Source organism: Drosophila simulans, chromosome X, assembly GCF_016746395.2.
Source record: "Drosophila simulans strain w501 chromosome X, Prin_Dsim_3.1, whole genome shotgun sequence".
In the NCBI taxonomy this organism is placed as follows: Eukaryota; Metazoa; Arthropoda; class Insecta; order Diptera; family Drosophilidae; genus Drosophila; species Drosophila simulans.
The window spans coordinates 10,802,560-10,828,083 of record NC_052525.2 but is presented as its reverse complement, the minus strand read 5'-3'; the positions used below and the strand labels follow the sequence as shown (position 1 = coordinate 10,828,083).

At 38.6% G+C, this 25,524-nt stretch overlaps 1 protein-coding gene across 3 annotated transcripts in view; it reads left to right on the top strand.

The window, feature by feature from the left end:
• Positions 1-25,524, top strand: part of LOC6725659 (Kv channel-interacting protein 4) — a 77,016-nt gene that overhangs the window by 2,943 nt on the left and 48,549 nt on the right. The window contains exons 2-3 of one of the 3 annotated variants that reach the window (XM_016172741.3): positions 1,432-1,803; positions 2,210-2,272. In XM_016172741.3, the coding sequence (XP_016038890.1) occupies positions 1,432-1,803; positions 2,210-2,272 (435 nt within the window). Of the gene's footprint in view, positions 1-1,431; positions 1,804-2,209; positions 2,273-5,737; positions 5,960-9,056; positions 9,295-25,524 lie in introns of those variants that run through there. The other 2 variants (XM_044923788.1, XM_016172740.3) reach the window with 2 other exon arrangements.

Here is a 25,524-nt window from a genome sequence, read left to right as displayed (position 1 = left end):
GTGCATTAAAAGTGCCACAGAAATGCAATTAATTGAGTGGGCTTCATGGCAAATAAACCGATATTATTTATGATTTCTGCGAATCGCATTTGTGCTTCATATTCCAGGGTAAATGTTTTATTCTATTCTTCGTTTTTTTTCCAACGCCCAGCCTGTTGAATGGCCATTTGTTGGCGACATTTGTTGGCACTTGGATAGCAGTTTGAAATATGCAACAAATAAACACGACCAACGACACCAAGATCGGAGGAGCAGCCAATCGCCCAAACCAAAGACCCAGTTGCAGTTGGCCATCAGCCAGAAATTAGCCAGCCAGCCGAGTCGGTGAAACATGGCTGTGGTTCAAAGGGGTTCAAAAAGTATATGGTTATGGCTATTCTACCTAAAAAGTATGGGTTCAAATTCATTTTTGAGCAAAAAGCTCAGTTACAAACTTGTCTTATTAGCTAATGTTAAATCTAAGTATAGTTAGTTACATTTTAACTGATTTATTTGACCCCCCTTCCCTGCGACACTGACTCTTTTCTGAACAACCCCAAAGAAAAGCTGCCAGCGAATGTGTGTGTTTTTCTCACTTGCCAGCCCAAAGTCACGGTAACTCCCCAAAAATTCCCCAATTCAAGTTGGCCCCTTCATTTGCAGTGCAGCTTCTTTGCAACTTGAAAATAGCTAAGCAGCTGGCAGGGCAAATAAATCAAATGAATTGCATTTGAGTCAAATGGAAAAGGGCTGTCCAAGCTGTTGAGATGATAAGTGAGTGAGCTGAGATTCGTTTTGGTATTCGTTGGCATTCGTTTCGTATTCGTTTGGTATTCGTATTTGTTGAGCACTTTTGCTTGTGTGCTTTTCAACACTTAATTAGCTGGCAGCACTTTGATTGATTGTTTTCGCAATCATCAGAATGGGAATATTATTAACGATTGGAAGGACGCTCTGTTGCAGAAGTTAACATACCTTTTCAGATGTGTGCTTTTTTTCTTAATTTGTACAACACTGGCTGAGAAAACGCGCTGTGTGAAAAGTGCACTTTGCTTCACATTTACCAGCACTCAAATGCATTTTAAGCAGCAACACCAACTCGATTCCATTGACAGGTACATGACAGCGGTGGGGAAAATTGAAATTCCCCAGCCACCCACACACTCACACCATTCTTGGATGTTTTTACCCTCGCTTTCGCATTCATCGAAATGATTTACGAGATGATGTGCGAGCGGAAAGAAACGAATTTGTCAAACACACATATCCCATTGACGTAAAATGCATTTTTATTGCGAACATGTTCTTCGCTGCTGTAGTTAAATAAATAATATATTATCTTAGATTATATAACGAAGACATTATTATATAACTGAAGTTACTTATTATCGATTAAGAGAAAAGTCTTTGGCATGTATTTTTTATAATAATTGTTTAAAATTGAAATTTCAGCCGCGCGGGAGACAGCTGTCAACGTGATAACCATCATCGATGCCAGCAGTATAAATAATAATAATAATAGCAATAGTACAACCAATAATAACCACCACAACAGCGTTGAACCGGAAACGGAAATCGGTGCAGTGCAGCTGCAGCAGCAGCAGCAACAACAACAACAGCTGCATCTTCAGCCGGCGTCGAATTTCGTGGCCATTCCATTGTTGGAACGACGGCGTCGCAGTCGCAGCCACAGTCGCAGTCACTGCCGCATCGCCCCCTTGGCGCCGATCATCTGCATCCAGAACGGATCGCATCCGGAGGAGCTCGTCCGCCTGTCCCGCTCGCGATCCTGCTTCCTGCGCATTCGCAGGACCTTCATCAAACGTGAGTAGCTGCTGGAAATAAAAAACATATATATATGCATAATTAATAACTAACTATATTGCTGTTATATCAGTTTTTCAGTTTTTCTCACAGTATTAATCTGACTTTTGCCCATTCGAGCGGGCAAAAGAAGCATGTCTTTTTGTTGCCCAAAACTGCATTTCCATTTAACCCTTTTAGCGTCTATTTTCATTCGCCTCAATCTCCGGCAGCTTTACTTCGATTTTCACGCTTTTCCTCACCCTTGCCAAGCGCTTTGAGTCTGTGTCAGCGATTTTAATTGAATTGCTGCGATTTCCCATCGTTGTGTTTGTATTGTCCACGTTGTTGTTAACCCTTTGGTGGCAGCTCTTAAATCGTTTTCTTGTTTTTTCAACCATCCGCTTGTCGTATTTTTTCTCCACAGTTTTTGGCAAAATCATGGGCAGCAATAATCCCAGCGAAGCGGATCGATACGACTATTATGACTGTGAGTAAAATGCAAACTCATTTCCATATCATATTTTTCTTACCTATTTCTCCTTTTTTCGCTCGTTATCGCACTTATATATACATATATATATATTTATACATTTCAAGCATTTTCTTTGTTTCACTGGGAAATATAAAATCGAAAGGGCGGGTGGAAATCTGTCAGTCATTAAACATCAAGTGCGCAATTGACGGGTAGATAAATGAATACTTCTTCTATGTACGATATTTACTCAGTTTGTGTCCATGCTGATTTAAATATTTATATTTTTTAAGCGGTTATACGGAATTTATAATTAACTATTCGGGGAATGCAAGTGAAAGCCACTTTTGTCTGAAACTGCAGAAATGGACAATAAATACGAGTAAATACACGAGTCAGTGATTAATTATCGTTATTTATTGTGAATTGAACTGATTAATTATTTTTTAATTAATCTTTAATATTATCAGTGGGATTTTCGCATTAACTTGGTAGCTATAATATAAGTATGCAAAAGTATCTCACGTTTAAAATGCACGATTAAAGTGTATAAACGAATTATCATCAAATCTTAAGCTGTCAAAACCTTTTATGGTCATAAATTCCATAGGTCTTAAATTCACATTTCCCACCAAATAATTAATTGTGAACTAATTAGTTTACTTCGATTCAATTTAACACTTTGCCACACTAAGCCACATCCGTATCCGTATCTGTCGAATATCACGGTCTTAGGATGTATGACTTTCTCAGCCACAATCAAAGCGGTTTTATTGATTAATTTCTGGTTAAACGACCTCTTCGACATTTGTCACAGCCCGCAAAAGTATGCAATAGATTCAAGAGTTCGCCGAGTGGCTTGGAAAATCACTAAGGGAAAATCCCCGTTCGTCTGTGGTGAGCTTTCACTGTGGTTTGCCATCGGTGCGGTTTCAGCGCTCCATGGATTTTATCGAGCATACGCCCGAGTGGCAAAGGGAACCAAATTGGTTTTGTATGCGCAGATAAAGTGGTAAAACAATCAAAAATATACAGTCGAAAATGTTTCGATGCTTCAAATATACAATACAACTGGCATCTCTGCACTTTTTTAAAGATTCTTTGTTAGCTAAAATAGAATTTATTTGCACTCACTTCTTGACAATGCCCTATTCCATACAATACATATTAATTCACTCATATTTTGTTAGTTTTTTCCTTTTTTTTAAAAGTGATGAAAATCAGCATTGCCAAGCAGGAGAAAAGCAGTTATCCATCAAAATATTTACTTATTTTCGATTCTTTTCGCCTCATGTCTCTCTTTGTGGTTTATTCCTCTCGTTGCCTTCTTGGTGGCTCCGTTTTCATCTCATTTTCGCTTTTATGCGTGCCTGCGTCTGTGTGCGTGAGTATCTGTGGGTGTGTGTGTGTGAGTGTAGCACTTCAAATTGCGGCAAGTGAAAGCTATAGGAGAAAATCAATAAGACACCAGAGACACTGACTGCGGAGGAGTCGGCAAACACTGGAGAATTCGGCACACTGCGAGAAATTTTAACATATTATTTATATAAAATTAAAAATATGAAAATGGAAAGGAAGAAGAATATTTATACATGGTGAAAAGTAATATTAATTGACTTTCTAGGAATGGAAACTATATTTTGTTGGTAAAATGTAAATATTAAGATTTACAAGAAAGTACCCGATAAATTTAAATAATTTTTCTCAGTGTGGGGAAAGGGGCGCTAAATATTAGGGATAGGGTGGCATCTAGGGGGCGGGCACAACGAATGGCTGCACGGGGTGGTTTCCCAGGGCATAAGTAGTATTTATGTTCGTATCTAAATATCTACACTCATCTGTCAAATATCACGTTTCCTGTTTACACTTCTGCTGCCTTCAATATGCCCTGGGATTCCCCTTTCCCAACAGCCCCCAAAGCAGCCACGCCCCTTCGCCGCCCCCCTTTTACCACCTTGCTCTTGTTTCAGTTCTCTGTTTGTATTTGGCATGTTGAGTGTTGAGTGGCATTTGCCATTCTTGGTCTCATTCTGGCTTTCCTTGGTAGTTTTGCCTTTGCCACTGCTGGATGGAAACAAAAAGTGCCAGCTGAGCGATAAAAACAATAGAAATCTATTATTATTATTATTATTTAAACATTTCTTAAGTTTCCAAAATTAAGAAATTAAACATGTGATAAATGTGGATAAACATATGGAATACGTATTATAAGTGAATTCATTTTCTGATAATATAATATTAACGGGATTTAGGCCAAGAAATATCCTCGTTGTAAATATCGTCACTTAAGGACAGACTTTCCCTGGCACTTGAAGAGGGTCAGGTCAAGACATGGGAATGGAAAATGCTCCGCCTGTGCAAACATATGGCTCCTTGTTTTCGTATGCCCACTTGAGTTGCCTTCGACTGTCAAAATATCCAAATGACATTCGGCAAATTCACATGTAAATGAGCTACCGATGATAGCATTCGAGTGTGGGCATTGCGCCGGTAGTCGAATCAATTGCAGTCAGTAATTCGGATACCAGCTGGGGGTCTGGGGAATTATAAGCCATTCAAGTGCTCCCAGTCTCGTCTTTTCCGCACACGAATCAATTAAGTGCCAAGTAATTTGATGAGTAACACTGACGAGAAAGACTGGAGAAAGTGGCCGGCGAAGCTGTTTAAGTGAGTCGAATGAGGAGCGCGGAGGAGGGCAGTTAATTCTGAATTTATTCTGTATTATTTATGTGGGTTGTTTTAGGTATTTATTTTATATATTTGGTATCGGTAATTGATTATTTATACTGTAAATTATAATTCATACATGCATATTGTGCAGATGGGATCTAAAAACCATAAGCAGCGAAGAATGAAATAACAATAGTAGTGTATTTTTAGAAACAATAATAATAGAAACAATAAAAATGGTTAAACTTGATTTTTATTAATTTTCTGTTGTTATAGGGTAAACAATGTGTGAGAAACAATGCGCTCTTGTATTATTAAAATATTATCATATTTTACACGATTCAATTGTTTTATTGGCAACAGCTGGCAGTAAAACGAATTTCTAACTTTTTTTGGCACCCGACAATGAAATAATGAGTGCTTCACTACCTACCCCAAGCCAATCCGCGAATTGCCAGTTCCCAGCTCGCAGCTCCCAGTTTCCAGTTCCTCGCTTTTTAGCCGAGTTGCTAAGCAACAGGTAGGCCCACAATTTGGCCAAAGAAAAAACGAGACCGAGTGATGCTCTCTCTTTGGCCAAATAGAAAATCGGCCCAGATGAAAAGCAGTCAGCCAGCCAGCCGAACCTTCAGATTCGCTTTCGTTTGCTGCGTCACAAGGGAAATTCGGTGCGCCCAGAGAATTTCCCATCGCTGCGATAGAAAATCTCGCATGCGAGATGGTCGGAAAAGCGGGAAAATCGCTGACTGCTCTCCTTTCGCTGCGCTTCGACTCACTTCGTTTCGCTTCTCGCTTTTCGGCATCGTCCATCGCATTTTCTGATTCTGATTTCAGTTCTCGTTCAGCTTTGCCGACGGCACGACGTGCTTTACTAGCGAAAAGAAAGAAACTAGAAAAACTGGGGAAAATCTGGGAAAATTACTCGTCGTCTTGTCAATTGGCGCGGGCCAAAAAAAAAGCTAACTTAAAAAATAAAAAAAAAAAACATTTTAAAGTTGTTATCGAAAAACGAAATATAGAACAATTCCTGTTGTGAGTTTTGGTTAAACCTTTTTTTTCTGTGATCAAATATAAAACGAAATACGATTGGAAAAGTCCATATTCCCCAGTTGTTCGGCTGTATTTTTTTTATGTGCTCAAAAACATTTATCCTAAACAACATGAAATGAATGCATAATTCATCAAATACCCTATAAAAAAGTCGTTTTCGAAAGCAGTAAAAATGCTCTAAAATTTTAATATAATGACCATGAGAATTTCCCGAAACATTTTTGAAATTGCTCGCAAGTGTCTGTGGAAATTTTTTAGATTTATTTCAATATTGACTTGAAACATTTAAATGTCGGAAGTAGCTTTTTGTATTTTCTAGGAAGATTATTTTAAACGATTTTCCAAAAAAGTAATTTACTTTAAAGTTCTGGCAAAGCTTATATATTTATAGTGAAGCGGAAAAAACACAATCCAAGCACCTATTTAAGTAGATATTTGAAAAATAGATTAGCAAATGAGTTCGTTAAACTTGGATTCAAATATTTATTTACCCAAAGAATGTTTCTTTACTTAAAAGCATTTTTGCCTGCGTTAAACTGCTCTCTATTGTACTTAAAATTGGCTTAAATACGCTACACAAAAATAAACACTCTGAAAGCAGTCTGATGGCAAATTAAATAGTGTAAGCCTATTCAGCAGCCAAATCGGCTTAGCACCTCGCCGCAATCAGACAGCATCGGCTGTGGGAATGGACGATGGCTCAATTCGCATGCTGTTTGCCCTTTGGAATGGAACCATTTGGGCTTAAAGTGTTCAGTCCCCGAATGTTTGAGTCGCACCTCAGAGTTTTCCCACTGACTTTCCCAACCCATTTCCCTGTTGCATGTGTGTGTGTGTGTGTGTGTGCTCCCCGGCGATTTGCTTTGTTCGACCAACAAAAAACTAAGCCCGTGTGTCTCTGTGCCAAATTAATTACAAATGCTTGCCGGGCACAATGCCATTACGGCATACAATGGATTAGGGCGCAATATACCCTGTAATTGAGCGTGGAATGGGGTCAAGTTCAGAAACCCTGCCAATTGACTACTTCTGGTCAGAAATTATGTGACCAATTTGGCCTTAAAATCCACAGTACAGAGCAGAATGTAAAGAGCAATCTAGCAAATATCTTTAGACCAATCTCGCACCCTGTAAACGTAATATTCGCCTGGCACTCGCCAACTCCCGAAAGTATGCAATGGCATTCGCATAAAACGGAATTTCTTCTCCCATAAAAACTGGCTGCCACACGCGCCAGCCACGCCCCCTTTGCCGCCTGCGAAAAGCATTTCTAATTGTCTCCGCATGGGTCGTCCCTTAACCCCCTGCTGCCCCCATTCCTTAACCCATACACACACACACACCATTCCTGTTCACTTGTTAAATATTTAAGCTGCTTGGGCGCTTTAGTTTCAATTTTTAATTAAAAAACAAAACAAAGCTGAGAATGAAAAAAAGGAAAAGAAATCCAAAAAATATAGCAGAAATTTGCCAAAAAAAAGAGAGAAAAAAACAGCGAAAAAATGTTGGGCAAAAAGAAAACACCGTTTGAAGCATTTAATTGCATTTGGCGTGTTTAACTTGCAGCTGCCGACGCATAATTATAAAAATGTTGCGCATACGCCCTGTGTGCGCTGGAGCATTTTGAGCGCATTTCATTTGGCCAGCTGCAGCGCTGGGGGAATGAAACCTTTTTTGGGCATTAGAAATATTACACATACGCCGCTTGGGCCGCAGCTACAAATATTTATGAAAATTGCTGCATTTAAAGTCAGTGCCAAGGAATGCGAGATATTATGCGATAAAGCCCAGCTTAATTGGTGATATTTGCCAGCGGGTATGTTGGCTTAGTTTGGCATTATTTTAACTTGATAATAATATTAGTGCAGCTTAAAGTCATCAAGCTGAAAATTGCATATCCATAATGATATTTCAAGTTCGTTAAGCAGCCTTCCATCAGGTTGCCCTTAGTGAGTTGACACATTTTTGGGCCAACTTGCGAGTGGGCCTTTTGGCCAAACTACTTTGCGACCAGCGGCTGGTTTTTGCAGATACTGTCCACTTGGCTTTGCCTTTCCAACTGTCGCCTTTCTCTTTGATTTTTCCATTTTCCCTTCGCCATTGAGTGTCGCTCAACTTTCGACTGAAGCTAATGCAAATCTGATTGGCTCAAAGGAGCCAAATTCCCAGCTGAATCAAAGGGCTTAGTGTCAAGTTTGGCAAACGGAAGAAATAAACGAAAAAATCGAATGGAAACTCGTCACAAAATGTGAGTGATCCAAATACGCGGCTCACTGTTCTCATGTAATCGATAAACATTATTTGTTGATTTTCGTAATGTGTTTAAAGCGTCATACAAAATCAGAAATCAGCCAGAAAATATATGGTCATAGAGAGAGCGACACTCATTCACTTCGCTGGCCGTTGATTTTTCATTCAGAAACCATTTTTGTTTAGCATTTTGGGCCGTTTTTCATCGTTTTTATGGCATAAACAAAAGGCTTTTTCGTTTGAAAAATGCATTGCTCGGCTGAATTTGAATTAAAATTGCTTTGATTATTCTTAGCGCTTGTAATTTGCGTGTAATTCAGTATTGGCCACCAACATTTGGCGTCGATTTATGTGCATAAATATTTGGCACCTTCACTCGGTGGTGCTTATTGTTATTATTATTATAGTTTCGAGATTAGATCTATGCAGGCAATGACAGCTCTTAAGCAGTCAGGTATTATTCATGGAATTGCTTTATATATAGTTTTTAAAAACATTAAAAGCTAAGCAAACAAAAAATTGTAGTTTTTACCGCAGCCCAGTTATTTGTTAGTTTACAAGTTGTTTACTCTAATCGAGTACAATGTTAAACTTATGTTTACACTTGTATTTAACGGCTGGATCGAATTATGGTATCTTTTCATAATATTTTCTCGGTTCTTTCCCACTTTCGCACTTTTCGCTTGCTAAATAAATCATGAATGGCGGATTAAACAAACTGACCGATGCAATGAATAAATGTTTAAGGATATAAATTATGAAATAAATTTATTATTTTCACCATGACACGAGTAGCAAAAGTAATGTATTTCTGTGGCATAAATCATAGATGCACTGAGAGAAACAATGTGAAGAGCGAAAAAGTAAGCAGAGAAATTCCATAGAAAAATACTTAAATATATACAGATCCATAAACAAACCGATTTATATATATTCGAGTCGGGCGTTTGATTGATTTGTGGCAACTATCAAACAACAAACCAAAAAGAAAAACAAAAAACAAAAAAGCAACAGCAAGTCAGCAAAAACAACAAGGACAACAGCAACTACAACAACAACAATTGCGGGTGAGTAGCCAAATAAATAAATAATTAATGAAACCGTGCGCTGCACAAACAACAAAGAAAACAAACAACCAACAGAAAAAAGCAAGTGGAAAAGCCACGAAGGAAAATTCCAGCAGCAAGTGCATAAAAATGCTCAGCACACACACACACACACACACTAACATTGCATTAATCACCACTAAAAAATCAACAATCAAGAACAACAACAACGGCAATGTTGTCGTCCTTCGCAGTGATTTATTTATCTATTTTTTGTTACTACCTATTATTTGCCCGTTTTTTTGTTTTTGTTTTTTGTAACTGGCTGCAAAAGTATTTGCAACATTGTGACATGGCAAATATTTGCTTTGGAACGATGAGCGGCAGCCCCGCAACAATTTTGCTGGGAAATGCGGAAAATGCGATCGGAAAACGATTTAAAACCAAGCTCGAAATTCATTTAAATTCATTGCGTTCGCCTTTGTGGCAATTTAAATGGAATTTACAAATAATAAAGCCGGCTGCAAAAGCTTAAGCCAAATTAATTTGTTACTATGCGACAAAAAAAAAACGCATTTATTCATGCGTTTATCATTAAATTAAGTTTAAATTATTCCATTTCGGCATACGCAATCTAATATGGAATACACACGTAAAATTAATGGAATTTTTAACGAGTATTTATTGGGACCAATTTGCGCATAAGTTTTAATCATCGAACATTTGGAAGTTGTTAAAAAAATATATATGTGAATTAGCTCATAAACTGATTTTGTTATATGCCTTTAATGTTTTGCTTATGGAAAAATATTAGAAATTGGGCGAAAACAACATTTTGTCAACGACGCAGTGCACAATAAAATAATATAAATAATAAACGAGTCAAAAGTGAGGGAGTGTATGATGATAATATGCCCAAGAGATTTCTGATGTATTATTTATTAATATGCCAAAGACATGTCACTGGAATGGTTTACTTTACTTTTACTCCTACTTTGTTTGGCATTTTCCCTACTTACGCTCAATTTGAGAACGTTGTTTTTCCACGGAAAACCAAAAACTCGTAATGTTGCCACAGAAGACAAACAAGTGAATAAACGAAACGAGGAATTTTGTTGAATAAAAGAAAGCGAAACCCGGTTGCATTAAAAAGTTTTTAAGCCCGCGTTTCAATTACTTTCCACGCACCTTTAAAAACTTCAACAATTTAGACGAGATGAAAGTTAAAACTTTTTCCCTACGAGTTACAGTCTTTTTTTTAGTTCATTACGTTTACAACTTGTTTACTTCACTTTCACTCTTTATTTACTTGATCAAGCTAGTTTAGTTAACCCAAATATTATTGGCTATTAAGACACTTTAAGGCACTTTAAAATGCATTAAAAGTTTATTTACATACGATGCCAATAAATATTTTTATTATTCATCTAAATATATGAACATACATTTTGTTGCAAAATGGGTCATAAATAAATTAATAGATTATAATATTTTTTTTGTCATAAAATAGAATTGGTTATAAATAATAACCATTTCCAGGCGAAACTCTTTTCCCGTCTATTACCGTAATTTTCGCGCCATCCACATAACCGTTACCCATATTGCGCCATTTCCACGAAACATTTTCCCCCGCTTTCCATTTCCCAACACTACCACCAATCGATGGCAGCGAAAAATGTGAGCAAAGAAAAATAATTGACAATACCTTTGAGTACAATCTGTTGACAATCTAAGACAAACAAAATATCAACGAAAATTTGTATATTCTTACCATTGCAATGGATCCGGCTAGAAAGAGATGGCACAAGGATGGGGCGAAAGAGAGGGCACGAGTGGCGGCAACAAATTTAATTTTGTAAGTGACTTTTGGCAAGACAGGTGAAGGTGTCTATAAATATAGGCGATGTCGGCATAAATTTTCCCCCGGCTAGACTGCAGAAAAACGCACGCCCGGGAAAATCGGTGGGCTTTGGGATTCGGTGCGGGAAATTCGGGCGAAAAATCAAAGCAGAAAAAGGCTGTAAAATAATCAAAGCACTCGCGTCAAATCGAATCCAATGAGAAGACACGCAACGACGAAACGAGACTTTCACATAAATAACTTGTGACTTTGTTGCTAACGGCAAAGCAACGCCCCCTTTGAAAATGGAAAAGGGGGCGGGGCAGCAGGCCGACTTGTCATTGCCTTTCGCCCCGCTCGGTAAACAATGCAATAAATATAAAACTACACAACATCAAAAACTACAAAATGCGAAATACTCACTACAAAATGTATGATACTACCACCGCACAAAATTCACTCGTTCGTAAATTTTCTGGTGCTTTTCGCTTGTCAGCAATATTTTCCCTCGCCCAGAGCGCCACGCCCACGCCCAGCGTGCGCCCACATTTGCTCGTTCGCATTTTACCTCTGTAGGCGGGATTTTTGCATTTTCCGGGGAGTTTGCTACCTAATCTGGGGGATTTTATGTCTTCATTTGGGTTGGGAATATGTATAAAATCCTTATTTTTGCGGTGAATATTTAGTCGGCTTTTTTATTACGCAAAAAATCGCATTAAATTCAAAATACTGCGGGTATTATAAATGGTAGAGGTGGCTTACAAATAATTATGAGAAACTTAATTTTCATGTTCACTACTATAATTAGATTTATGCCATTCTTAGCATTTTTAATTATCATCAACTATCAAAACTGAATGCCATTTCAAACTTCTTAGCTGACCTTGCAGTTCCCTGAAGTTATTTTGGCCTTTCGCTCGGGGTTTATCAATAACAATGGCAAAAATTTTGACCAAAATTCCCCGTCTGGCGACTTATTTTGTTCGAAAGATTTATGCGTTGGCTGCACTTAATTGTGTTTTCCCCCTTTTTTCCGCTATTCCTGTTTCCTGTTTCGCTCCGGCGCGAAAAAAGCACTGACAAATCCAAGGACATTCCCGAAACTGTTTTGAAATATGAGCGGCATTTTGTGCGGTTCGGGGCCTCGGCTTTTCCCACCCACTTTTCTCGCCCCAAGTTCTCAATTTTTTGTTTTTCTTCTTTTTTTTACGAAACCGCACGCATTTTTTGTATTTCTCGTCGTGCTTCACACGCGGCGCCTAAAAAAAAGAGAAAAAAAGGAAAAAATTGACACAGAAATTGATTTTTGTGCCTTTATCATGTTGCTCAGCATCCCTTTTTCCCCTCCTTATGTATGTATGTGTTTTCCTGCTCGTCACTTTTTATTTGTCTGCCTTTCAATTTTAGTTGTTGCTTTGTTGCCAGAGCTGCCTTTTCCCATCTCTTACCTTTCCCTTCTCTTCACCGCCCCCCCCCCCCCCCCATCATCATCATTTGTTTTTCCAGCTCTGCTTTCCCGCCTTTTTTCAACAAGCAGTCCGTGTGAAAACGACGAGGTGTTTTAGAGAGCAGGTCAGATGAGAATTCTGGGCTATATTCCGTTTTTTAAAGTTTAAAGCACTTTAAATGACTCTGAAGTGAAAAACAACGGTGCGTATGAGCAATTTGTGAGCTAAGATGTTACTCATACGCACTGTTGTGCAGGTTATAATTATTATTATTTGTAGTTATAGGTTATATTTTACAAATAACAAATGTATATAACTTATGTTACCATAAAATTTCGTTCTTAATCTAATGAAATGTAGCATCCCGTCGAACCCTTGACCGCAAAATGGGATTGGTGGATTTTCTGGTTTTTTCGCACACCATTTTCGTATTACCACTGCTGGCGCCCCTTTTTTTGCCCCGTTGCATGCCCACATCACCCACTGTGCCATCACAGTAAATATTGTGGCTTAGAGGATTTACAGGCGTTGTTGCTGTCATCGTTCCTGCCGTTGTTGTTGTTGTTGATTCGTTATCCTGCCAACGTTGTTGTCATGTAGTTTGGCTTTTTGAATAAAGACATTCTACTTTGCAGGCTTTTTGCGGCCCATAATCAAAATGAACTTTTTTTTTTGCTTAGGTGGCGGGGGTAATGTGTGCGCGTTGTACTACATAGTGCCATACATCACAAGCCTAACTAAGTTACGTGGCGTAATTGAGAGGGCGCAGCTTCCATTGAAAGTCAATTAGTTGTTGTGGCGGGCGAAAAAAAATACACACACACACAAGGGGCAGCGAAGGAACATGCAACAAAAACAGCTGTTGGTGTTGAAAATGAAAACACCAGTGATATTCATGAATATAGAATAATGAATATTTAAAAAAATCATAACACCAATTTTGGTACGCAATACTAATCTCTGTCAATTAGAAGCATTAGCATAAAGCTTCTCGATAAATATTTACTGAATTTAAATATATATTTTGTAAAAAAAATAAAACGTTCATTATGTTGTATAAGAAACCTATAGAATGCGCATGAAATACGAAATTATCTTTTTGGAAAATCGAAGGATGGCCAAACGTAACGGTTAAGGGGAAAAATAGCTGAAGGAGGTTTCCTAGCAAATTGCATTACACAGGCAAATGGAATGCTCTCACATCGCCCGCCGCTCACCAACACACACAGCCACAAATGCCGACACTCCGTTGAGTTCACTAGCACACACTCACGCACTCACTTACTCACTCGCACACTCAGTTAGTCGCTCACGCACACAGCGACATTCTTATGGCTTCCATTGTCATTTGCAGGCAGAATAAGGGGTCTGTATACCGTTACTTTTGACATTCAACAGGCGGCTGAGCGCATTGCCCTTTGTTATCCTCCTGCTCCGTCGTCTCCTCGCATTCGTCCTCTCCTCTCCTCCTTTTGTCTACTATCCGTGCTTCTCTTCGTTCTGCTTTCAGCTTGTACGTTCCTCCCTTTAACCTCCACCCGCCTGTCTTTTCCTTTTTTTTTTTTGGTAATCAAGCAGGCGTCGGTTGCTCTTTGACATTTGTCCTTTCAACTCCCTGCCGCTTTCTCCGCTTTCTCCGCTTTCTTCTTTCCCCCTTTTGTATGTGTACAATAAACGACATTTGTTGCCCGCTATTTGAATGCCTGCCGAACACACACATACACACATAGGACGCACACACACACACACGCACGCACAAATCGAAAATCGATAATTTTTCAGTCCTTTGTTATCCAGACAACACAATGACCCATAGATATTAATCGATAGCAGTGAATGCATGTGGAAATAATAGAACATATGTATGTCGGGAAAAACATCCAATGCAAAGGCTTTCACGGTTAATTGCTGCATTTATCTATAAGGAATAATTAAACGTTCGCGACGATAAATCGCTTTCTTTAGCTTCGATTAGCGATTGTTATACAATTAAGCACGATATGTTATCACCTTAAATTTATCGGAAAGATTAACTCGATTAACTCTAGTAATTTGCAGATATCTTTCATTTAAATTATGTTAGCATTTGCCAAAAGAATTTTCAGAGCTTATGACGAGATTGAGTTCGAAAAGCTTTACTAATTTCTGGCAAATAAACATTCAAAGCCGCACACATTTGCGTCCCTTTTATATGTTTACATAACTTATTTCCATACCATGATGATAAATTTTGCAATTCGCAATCAGCTTAGTACAAATTGCAGTTTGAAAATGAAAACGGCAAAAATAAGGAACAAAGTGCAGCAAAGGGCATTCATTACATTTTGCCATGGGAAAAATGATTATTATTTCACTTTGCCATTTGTGGTGAATAGAAATTTGAATAAATCGGTAGACATTTTAATGCAGGCTTAAAATGTTGAAAACGAATCAAACAGCGCTTTAAAATAGGAAAAGTCTGTTATGCGAGATGGCATCTAAAGCATATTAACTTTAAGGTTTTTCGTTTGCCCTTTTATTTTCACAAATATGGTATTTGTGTAATTCAATTTGGAGCCTGGAGGTGGAGGCACAAAATGGCGCATTTGTCTGGGTTTTATGCGAGCATAAAAGTGGAAATGTCTTTAACAATAAAATGCAATAAAAAACATTTCTTTTTGCCTTGTACTTTACGCTGAGGCGACAATATTTTTGTGCGCCACAGCGGCGGTCATTAAAGTAGGCCCACTGGGCGGTTTCTACTATGTATGTGTGCGTCCATACAACATACACATACACTTTGCTTTGTTGTGCAGCGCAAATTGTTAATAAACCATACAAAATATAAACCGATTGCCAAAGGGCGAACATAAAAAGTTGGGCGCGAGTGTGCGGAGTGGGGCAGGGGGATCAAATGTAAGCACACTCGTAGAAAAGTGTCGCACTTGAGTGAGATTATAAATAATAAACTTATGGGTAGGCATGGGCATAAATAAAGTAAAATAAAATAGGAGAAAGCAGAAAGCAATGCCAACAAAGGCCGAGTGAAAGCAGCATGTTTGGGAGGGGGGTGGATGTGGGGAAAGGAGGGATAAAGCCCAGATAAAGGACGACAAGAACAAGAACATGTCCCTGCGTTTGTCCCAAGATATTGCGTTTGACATTGTAATGAATATTAACGCCCACACACTTGGTGCCAGTGAGAAGGGGGCGTGGCTGAGTGGACTCTACACTGAGAGCAAAAGCTCAAAAGAAACTGTCAACCAAATGTTTGAATAATATTTAAACTGCTTCATTAATAGCTTAGATCCAGCTTTAGTTATATTTTATTTAGTCTAATATTACCATGTTTTTTAATATTCCTAATAATAGTTTTCAGTGCATAAAAAAGAGAGGTGTTAGACAAGCAAGCTCGTTCAAACTAGCGGACCCAACAAAAGCTCTTAATATCGCTAAGCGAAACAATGACGCCAAAAACAACGAGAACAAGACCAGCCACACACACACACACAAACACACACCAATTCACAAAAGGTTCGCAAAAGTGAAAAAGGAAAACTTAATGAAAAATAAGAAGAGGAAGTCTCTGTAGGAAGAACAAACTCAGTTTCGTTTACACAGAACGTTGAAAAGTTTTACACAACGCTATCTAATATTTATCAGCGAAGTTTTATCCGAAGCCGATGAAATTAAATTTCATAATTAAAAGCCAAAGTCAACAGTTCGCTGCTGTGTTATGCGCTAATCAAATTTAATATACTTATTGCGTTAAATACCATTAATCAAACAAATAAAATGTAAGACTCCCCTTTCTTTTTATTGTTGATCCATAGATTCTAATAACTTACATGAAGCCAATTGATGGTTGCTTACAAATAATGCACAAGTGACATGAATTCGAGAGTGTTGAGCAAAATAAATTACACTTGATTCGCATCACGTCGGGGTCACCGATTTCAAAAGGCAATCCCCTTCAGCCAATCCCCTTTCTTTTTTTCATCTTTTGTTGGCATTTGCATGAATATCTCCATTTTGCTGGGGGGAGAACAATTACAGGGTCGATTACGATTGCGATAACGATAACGATAATGCCATAGCATCATTGAGTTTGCTACGCCCATTGCTTGCATAATTAGCGAGCCATTGAGTGGAGGGGCATGAAAGGGCGAAAAATTCGCAATTCGCAAGGAGTTTCGAGAACCGTGCACTGCGAGAAATTACCATGCACTTATAGAAACTATAAATATTATTCAAATTCAAATATCTACACAATATGCTACACCATATACTTACTTAGTTATAGTTACTCAATTAATATCAGAACAGTAGTTCTGGATTATCCAGACTTACCACACATTTTGCCACATTTTCTCGCAGTGTTGCGAATAGAAAATGATATGCAATACTCGTAGCTGGTCTGCTAGCCCCCGAATGTAATCACATCCTTCCCGTGGTCGCATATCGAGAATCGCTCTCGGCGAAAGTAGCTGACGATGTGGGAGTGCGACGCCAAGTGGAACCAGTGGATGAAAGGAAGTGGGAAGTGGGCGATGGGTGGGCGGTGGTTGGGTTAGATGATAGCGTGAATTTGACATTGTAATCTTTTTAAATCGTAATTAAAGGTTAAATCTTAATTAAATGTGCCAAAGGTTTTTGTATTTGACTGCGGGGTAAATTCCAACAGATTAGGGCACGCAAAGCGCTGGCAACATTTTTGCCGAAAATCGCGGGGGAAAATTGTGTGCGTTGGTGAAGCGGGCAGAGCAGACATTCCGCCACTGGCATATAAATCCAAACTTATCTGCAGCAATAAATCAGTTTTAATGCGTTTCTTCGTCATTCGCGCCGCTTTTCTGGCCAAGACAAAGCCCGCAAGTGGCTTGGGAAAGGGCAAAAGCTACTGGTTTCGGTGCGCTGAGGGGCGAAAAAGTCTTAACGGATTTGTTGTCGAAAAAAAATTTGTTGGCTTTATGACCTTCAAATCGGATCATAAAATGAAAACGAGTTGAAATGTCCATAACGATGATGAAGATGCCAGGCAGCAATGACCATAAAAAATGGAGATTGAAACAGCTTGCGAGCATCTTAAAATTATGACAAGAACCACATTTGCTCAAGTTTGAAATTAAGATTATTATAAATTTTTCAGTAAATATATTGGGTGATTAATTCAGAAGGTTAATAGCAAGTATTTGTTGTGTGAAGTGTTCGCCGAGACTATTAAACTTGCATAAAATTACTAATAGATTTAGGGACAAAGTGTTTCTCCTCCTTTCAGCTGAAAATTGAATTGTTTTTCTTCCGCCCATTTTGTAATTATTTTCATGTGCATCAGCATTTATTAGAACAACTTTTTGAGCGCGACGAAACATGAGCATAAAAAGCAAATGTTGCGAAATTTTGTTCGGCTCTTCCTCTTGCCAGCGCCTTCCGTTCCATTCCGGTTCGTTTCGCCCCATTTCGTTCCTCGTTGGCTTCAAAATTAACGCAAATTTCTGTTTTTGTTTTTCGTGCTTTGGCAAAACTTTTGAAATTTTTATGACGCAAGTTTATTTTAAAACTTTCTGCCAGCCGACGCCAGAAACAGCAAACAAAATAAAATAAAACACTGGGGTTTTGGTTTTGCTGTGCGGGGGGTAGGAGAATAAGGAATAAATAAGTTGGCAGCTGATTCCCGCAGGCTTTCAAGGAGCAAAATGGCGGCAAGCGAGGCAAAGTTGCTGCTCATTGTTTAGCAGTTGATTTTTTGACGCACTTTCCCGGCTTATTATGTGACACACAAATACAAGCAGAAACACACACACACACACACAAAAGGGGGCGGTGGAGGATGGGCGGGGCTGTCACAGTGCCAGGAGAAATTGTAAACTTTTTTAATTAAGGTAAAGGAATTCGCACTGTCTCCACGCTGCAAACCCGAAAAAAGCTCACCAAATCGATTGCGAACATTCAGCCCAGTTTTCCTCTTCGTCTGCCGCTGCCTTTTCCTCTTGGCCATTCTCATTGCCTCCATCATCTTGGCCAATTCCTGGGAGAGAGTCCTTGAACACTTTTCATACACACAACTTCAAGATTATTTGCCACTTTCTGCGGCACAAAATGAAAACGATCTGGGGAGAAATTTTAATAAAATTTTAATTTTTCAGCTCAACGAAAACAGCCATTGCGCCAGGGGGCCAAGCTGAAAAAATTTCATAAAAATGTTTTATGAGCACCACTTTGACCTCTTTCTTTGCCAAAAAATCTAGTTCGGAGACAGCAAGGTTGATGGAAAATATTTTTTAATTAAACCAGCGTATGAGTTTAAACAATTGCATACCAATTCTCGTGAACGTGAACGTATCTCTACCAAAAACCTGAAATAGTCGTTTAATTTGTACACCTAATACGTCTACAAAACGCATAATTTCGTCATTAAATGCGTAATTAGAGTCGACAATTAGTGGATGCATTCGAAATGCCGACATATTTGGGTAAATTGTTTCGTGTGATTTCTAATAGTTACGTTTTGATGGCTAAATGCCTGAACTCGGTGGGAAAATTAGAAACCAGAAACTGTCAGTTTTCCCAGCCGCAAAATTGTCAGGCGATCAAAGCGAGAGCTATCGAAATTTTCGGTTTCAGGAACTGTGGGCTTTAGGCCCTGGTAATTAGGGGTAATATGTGTGAGTGCTTGCTGCAGTTGATGGCCAGAAACGTGGAAAGAGACGGCACGAGCTAAAGTGAAAGAGAGGGAAGCGTCAAATGAAATGACACTTAGCCGTGCAATTTTGACAGCGTTTTAATATGCAGACAGCGCTTCAGATACGAGCTGCATTTGTAGCTGTGCATGCGGAAAATCTGACATTGAGTGCCCCAAATTTGAGATGAATCTGGCGAAATCCCTTTGCACTAAAATTAGTTTATCCTGCAGCTGGGCAACTCAAAGAATTAACTACAAATTTAAGTTAATTGCAGTCAAGTAAGGTTTTTAAAGCTTTAAACTGTTTGTGGAAGTTCCGCCCTTCTCTCTTTGTCGTTCAAGGGACCTTTTTATGGCCCACATACGCAAATAAAAACTGGGCAGTTAAATTAAAAATTTAGGTTACGTCTGAGATCCTTTCCCGGGCATTGTTTGGGCAAAAAAAAAAAGAAAACCAACAAAAAATGTATGGCCAAAAAGCAGGAATGGCAAATGAAGGCAATTCTAAAAATAGGAAATAGCTCTAGGGGGAAATTCAGTTCGGCTAACAGACGCACACACGCACAAAAAGGCGTCAATCTGTCGTCAAAGTTGAGGGCTCACAAAAAGATACACCAGCTAAAAAGATACATTTGAGGAGATGCCGAGCAAAAGGACTGCGACTTTGAGATACTTTGATGTACTCAGTACAGAGAACGAAAGCCTATAATTTGCACGTCCAAATTTAATATGAAAATGGATTTTATTTACATTTATCTGTATTAATGGCATATATACCATTTTAAATTACTCTAAAGTGTTTTTAGAAAATGATTCATGGGAAATATATACTTGTCTTCACATATGCTTTGTTTTTTGCTTCCCCAACAGAGAAAGCTGTTAAAGTACGCAATATGTTACATGACGCGTATCTCGCAGATACATTCGCCGTCGCCATAAACTAATGTCCTTTGTCCTCTGCCCGTCGTCCATGGTTGCAGAGGTTGAACTTTGTTGTCATTATCAAAGCTTCTCAGTGGCCAGCTTTGGCTGGCTGCTTCCTGGCTTCCTGTACACTAGTCCCTTCGTATCCTTTTACCAGCTATCCCAGCAATTCATCTGGCACCCAGTGCCTTATTCATTTCACCATCGCATTGTCCAATCTTCGGGCTTAAGCTGTTGACTGTTTTCCTTGGCGCGCAGGATTTGCAGGAAGATCAACTGCAGCGACTGCGACTGGAGTCATCGTTAGGGCCAATAAAACTGAAGCAAGATACTACTGCCTATTGTTCGTATTCCAGTTAATAAGTCTGTAAATTATTCAGCAAATGCTTGGATTTCCCAGAAAAAGTTTAGCTCTCGGCGTCAACAGCTGGAAAGAATTGAAAGTGCTTGAATGTCGGACATTTCCAAGAATCTTAAGTGGGAACTTCATAAACCAATATAAACCAGTGTTGAACTACGACTTAACAGGGTTCTATTAAAGACGTACTTGTAAAATATTGTACTTTTCCACCAAGCTAATTCACCGCGATAGTAAAAAAGTGAAAAAATCCAATGCCAAGTTATTGAAGTCGTAAAAGTTTGAATCAAACTTGTTGTAAAGTGAAAGGCCAACATGAAAATGAAAAGAACTCAAAAGTCGAAAATATAGATACCCCACATTTGGCTTATAATGAACTCCTCTATAATTAGAGCAAATTCAGTTTCCTCCAATTAAATCGCCCTCTTATTTTAGCCAGTGGCCAGAAACATAATCAGGCCAAATCAAGGCAGGCAATCTCAGTTAACTGCATTTTAATTGGGTTTCGGCCACGGGGCGAGTGCTTCGTTAAGGGCCGAAAGGGTTGATCTAAAATTCACTTTCGCCAGCACTGCGAATAGATACCTAATTATGCCAGTTGGTCCTTTAAATTCACATATTTCGATTTGATAAAAAATAGAAAACAAATTTAGGGACCTGCTCGCTGTTCAATAATTCAATAAATTCCGGCTGCAAAGTTTGATTTTGTTTGCTTTCACATACATAACTAGATATATATCACTTTCTGTGTATCCTGTGTGTTTTTTTTTTTATTTTCCTTTTGTATGGCCACCGCTAACATTTCCATTGTCCTCGACAGATCCATGGCAACTTTTTCGCTTTATTTCTATTTTTCGGTTCGGTTCGGTTTGGTTTTTGTTCCTGAAGGGGAAGCTGCTATAAATAAAACTTTTGGCGATGTTGCGTGTGCGTCAGCAGCCCCCAGCCATCCCCCAAAATTTAGATTCCATCCACCGACAAGGCACTGGGTCACCAGCGTCCACCCTCATCAATTATTATTTCGTGGAGTTAATGCCACATACGTATACGTAATCTAATTTCTAGGCGGCAAGTCGAGCACAACGATCCGCCGATGCTCTATGAAATGTAAATCCTTGCCATGATAAAAGTATCTGTAATGAGAAGTATCTTTAAACCCTTTCACAACACTACACTATTATAAAACACCATCTTTACTTAAAGCAAAGTGTTGCTAATTGTCATAATTTTTAGAAAGCCATCGGCTTTAATTAGAGTATGCTTTTACCCAACGCTTCCTTGCCGTTTTCGAGCACATTTTTCCCCAATACTTGGAAAATTCGTGGGGTGCTCCGAAATCACCTTCATCTGGCCTTTTCCACCTTTTCCCATTTTTTTCCGCTCCTTTTTTCGCATTAACTTAATGAGTGAAATAACTTTGTGGAGTGGGCAGGATGGAAAGGAGAGGGAGAGAGTGAATTAAAATATAATAAAAATTTACTTTTAATTATGCTGTAATTAAGATATTCTACTTGCTGCCTTCTGCCATATTTATCCGTTTTTTTTTTGAATGCAACTGCAGCGAAAGCAGTGGGGCGTAAAGCCGCTAAAGAAAGAAATCAGGGTTGGGCCAAGTGAAAGCATTTATTAATTGACTGGGTCAATTATAGGGGGGCAAAAATGCAGCAAAGTTTTTAACAAAGAGCCAATGGGTTAATGGCGAACGAGGGTTAAGAGCTGCACATATATGTATGTGTGTGTGTGTGCGGGATGTGAGTGCCAAATGGGAGCAAATTAAAAAAAAAAAATAAAACAGAAAGCCAAGCAAAATTACTTCCACGCCAATGGGGTTTCAATTTGATTTCATATTTTCTCCTTTTACTACGGGGTATCAGGCAAGAAATTTAAGGACTGCACGAAGTTCAAAAACATGTTCCTTTGAAGTAAAGTATAGTAAATAGAGAAAATAATTTCTTTGGGAAATAAATCTTACACTATGGTTAAATTCCAATACCATAGCCACTTGTAAAGGGTATCAAGTGTTCGCAACGCCATGCCGTTTATCCCCATCAATTAACGCTTTTGGTGAGTGTGGCTACCCTGGCATTTGGCCCCTTAAGGGAGCAAAAGGCATGGATAAAAACGTATTTTCAAATTGATTTGGCCCACCTGCTGGTGAATAATTCAAAGTGGACGCAACTATTTTTTATGGCTCCATTGAAAGCCCCGGCCACGCCCACCAACTAGGTCACCCAGCCGCCCACAAGCATTGACCTTGCTACATATATTTTATGGGCGGGCATATGAAATAAAAAAAAAACAAACGCAGCATTGCAAGTCCCAAAAAAGCCACCCAGCTGGACAGTCTCTCATTTCCATTTGCTGGCAAAAAAAAGTCGCACTTGCATAGCTTCGTTTGAGTACTGCTACCCATTTTAGCCCGTTCTCCGGCTTTATCTCTCCATAAAATATTGTCTAGGCCGTCTGGTTGCCTTGCAACTCAATCAAGTCAACGCCAACGGTTGAAAGTATCTTACGGATACGTATATGCACTGCAAAGGGGGCGTGGCATCGGGTCTGCGGTCAGTTTGCTGGCAATTAATGGTCATGTGTTGGCTGGCCATTTAACTGGGCCAAGCTGGTCAGGCTCTCACACATATGCCAAGAAAAGAATATCCTTGCTTTTGAACTTCAACGCGATGTGTTCTGCAATATTCCCATATTTAATAACAAAATCTAGGCTATGTTAGCAAATTGTTATGTTAGCATAGTTGTGAGTGATATAATGTTTCTGTGCCATCCTTCAGCAGAGAAAAGTGTTTCATTTATTCAAGAGTCCTTTGTATTTTTTTATAAATTATTAAATGCATTTTAAAGCGCTTTTTTTTTGCTGTGCAACCGCATACTTTTCTCTTCCTTCGACGAGCAACCAGCCATCCATCAACGTGCTTTTTGCAAAAACAGAGACAGAGAAAAAATAAACTTCCAGTGAGACAGAAATTCAATTAAGCCTCTACATGTCGGCCAAGTGTTAATTCTCGAAAATATGATACGTTCTCTAGCCAAAATTGGTTAGAAGTCACACAAATAAAGGACACGAAGATGGAGTAGCTGGTTGTGTAAGAAAATAATACGGGTTAAAAAAAAATAAGTTTCTATTTAAGAATTTGCTCAATTTTAAGTTTTTCGCACTTTAGCAATTTATATTAAATAACTTTATATAAAATAACATTCAACAAGAGTCAGCCATCTTGGCAGCCAACTTTTCCTTGCCAAATTCTGCTGATAAATTACCCTTTATATTACTTTCCCTAATATTTAATTTCACCTTTTTTTTTGCGCCGTGTACAAATTTCAGTTGAGTTGCGGTCAGAGCTGATATTGAATTATTGATCGAAGTTTAATAAATTTAATTGCACGACTCATGGCCGACAATCTATGCATTCAATGATTTAGTTTCGTTTGCAAGGAGTGCAGTTTTTTTTGTTAATTTATTTGTTTGCCTATTTCATTTCGGTGAAAAAACAAAAAACAATAAACACACCCCAGATTCTTGTCAACAGTGCTCGGTTTTTCAATTTGTGCGATTCATTAAGCATATTTATGGCCACCTGTCCGGAGTGGACCGCAATGCCAGTGCGAAATAAATAATACAAATATTATTAAAAACAAGCGGAGTGCACAAAAAGCGACGGACGGCGGAGCAAATGTTTTTAATTTCCGCAAAAGGATCAAGCGCACATAATGCAGCGTCCATAAATAATGATTGGCAAATTATGAAATGGCCAGCAAACAATTGCCGATTGCCGTTGGTCAATTGCAAAATGGCCAACAACATTAATTGCATGCGAAAACAATGCGAAAATCAAAAGGAATTTAATGAGAGCCAGAGTCAATATATAATTTATGTGGACGTAGTCGCATCGCAGATACCCTTTAAAAGTTATACAAAGATGAACTTTGAATTAATATTTCTTAATCTAATTTTTAACACCACTTAAAATTATTATTTATTGCATTATTTTGTGCATGCGAAATTTAAATAAAGAGCAACACTTCAAGTGTTTGCTTTTGCTTAATGCAATTTTTCGCAGTTTCCATTAAGTTTCACCGCCTTAGTTGTTAATTTATTATTAAATTTAGTTTTGGAGACTCTTCGATTTTTAAATTGCACTCCAAGTTGAAGCAAATTAAATTCAAACGAAGTTGTTTTCATTTACTCAAGTGATTCCATTGACTCGTTTATGTTGTTGTCTCTTTGTTATTCACCCAGTTCCATTCAATTAATCACTAAATACAAATGCAAATAGTTTGTTTTGCCGCTCCATTAAAAGACAACTTGTTTTAGTGGCGAAAAAAGCCAATTACCAGGCTGGCAATTTCAATTGCGAAAGTGCCAAGAACACCGCCCATTTTCCAGCCCATTCTCGCCAAAAAAAAAAAATAAAAATGTGCTCATTGTTTGCGCGTTGTGAAAACATTTGACAAAAGGTAAAATGCAAATTGCTGAGCCATCTAATAAGGCGCTTAATGCAATAAAAGCTGGAAAAGTGCAAAAAAAAAAGAAAACCGAGGAAAATTGCGAAGAGCGGGGCGTTGGCCATAAAACAATGCCAAAGTGCCCAGATAAAGCCAGATACAAAGCGAACAGAAAGACAAACAATTAAATGCCCGTCGGCTGTCTGAGGGCAAAAAAAAAAAAAAAAATAAAATAAAAGAATGGAAAAACGCAAAGTGAGCAAAATGAAGACAAAATGGTGAGTAGCCTGTTTAAATATGGGCTACTCGAATGTTTGGTTGGTTTATATGCTCCACCCTCAACTTTTCCTTGGGGTCACTTTGCTGCGAAGTTCATCAACGGCTTTGATCTCGCCGACCGTCTCGCCGCCCACCAAAAATTTCAACAGTCGCGTCCTTGACGCCATTATCAAAAACGCTTTCGCCCGCCAGACAATTTGACCCACTCTTATTCTTCCGCAGCGCAAAGTCTCTTAAAAATATAATAAATAATATGCGCTGCTAAAAAGTATTATGCGCAAAT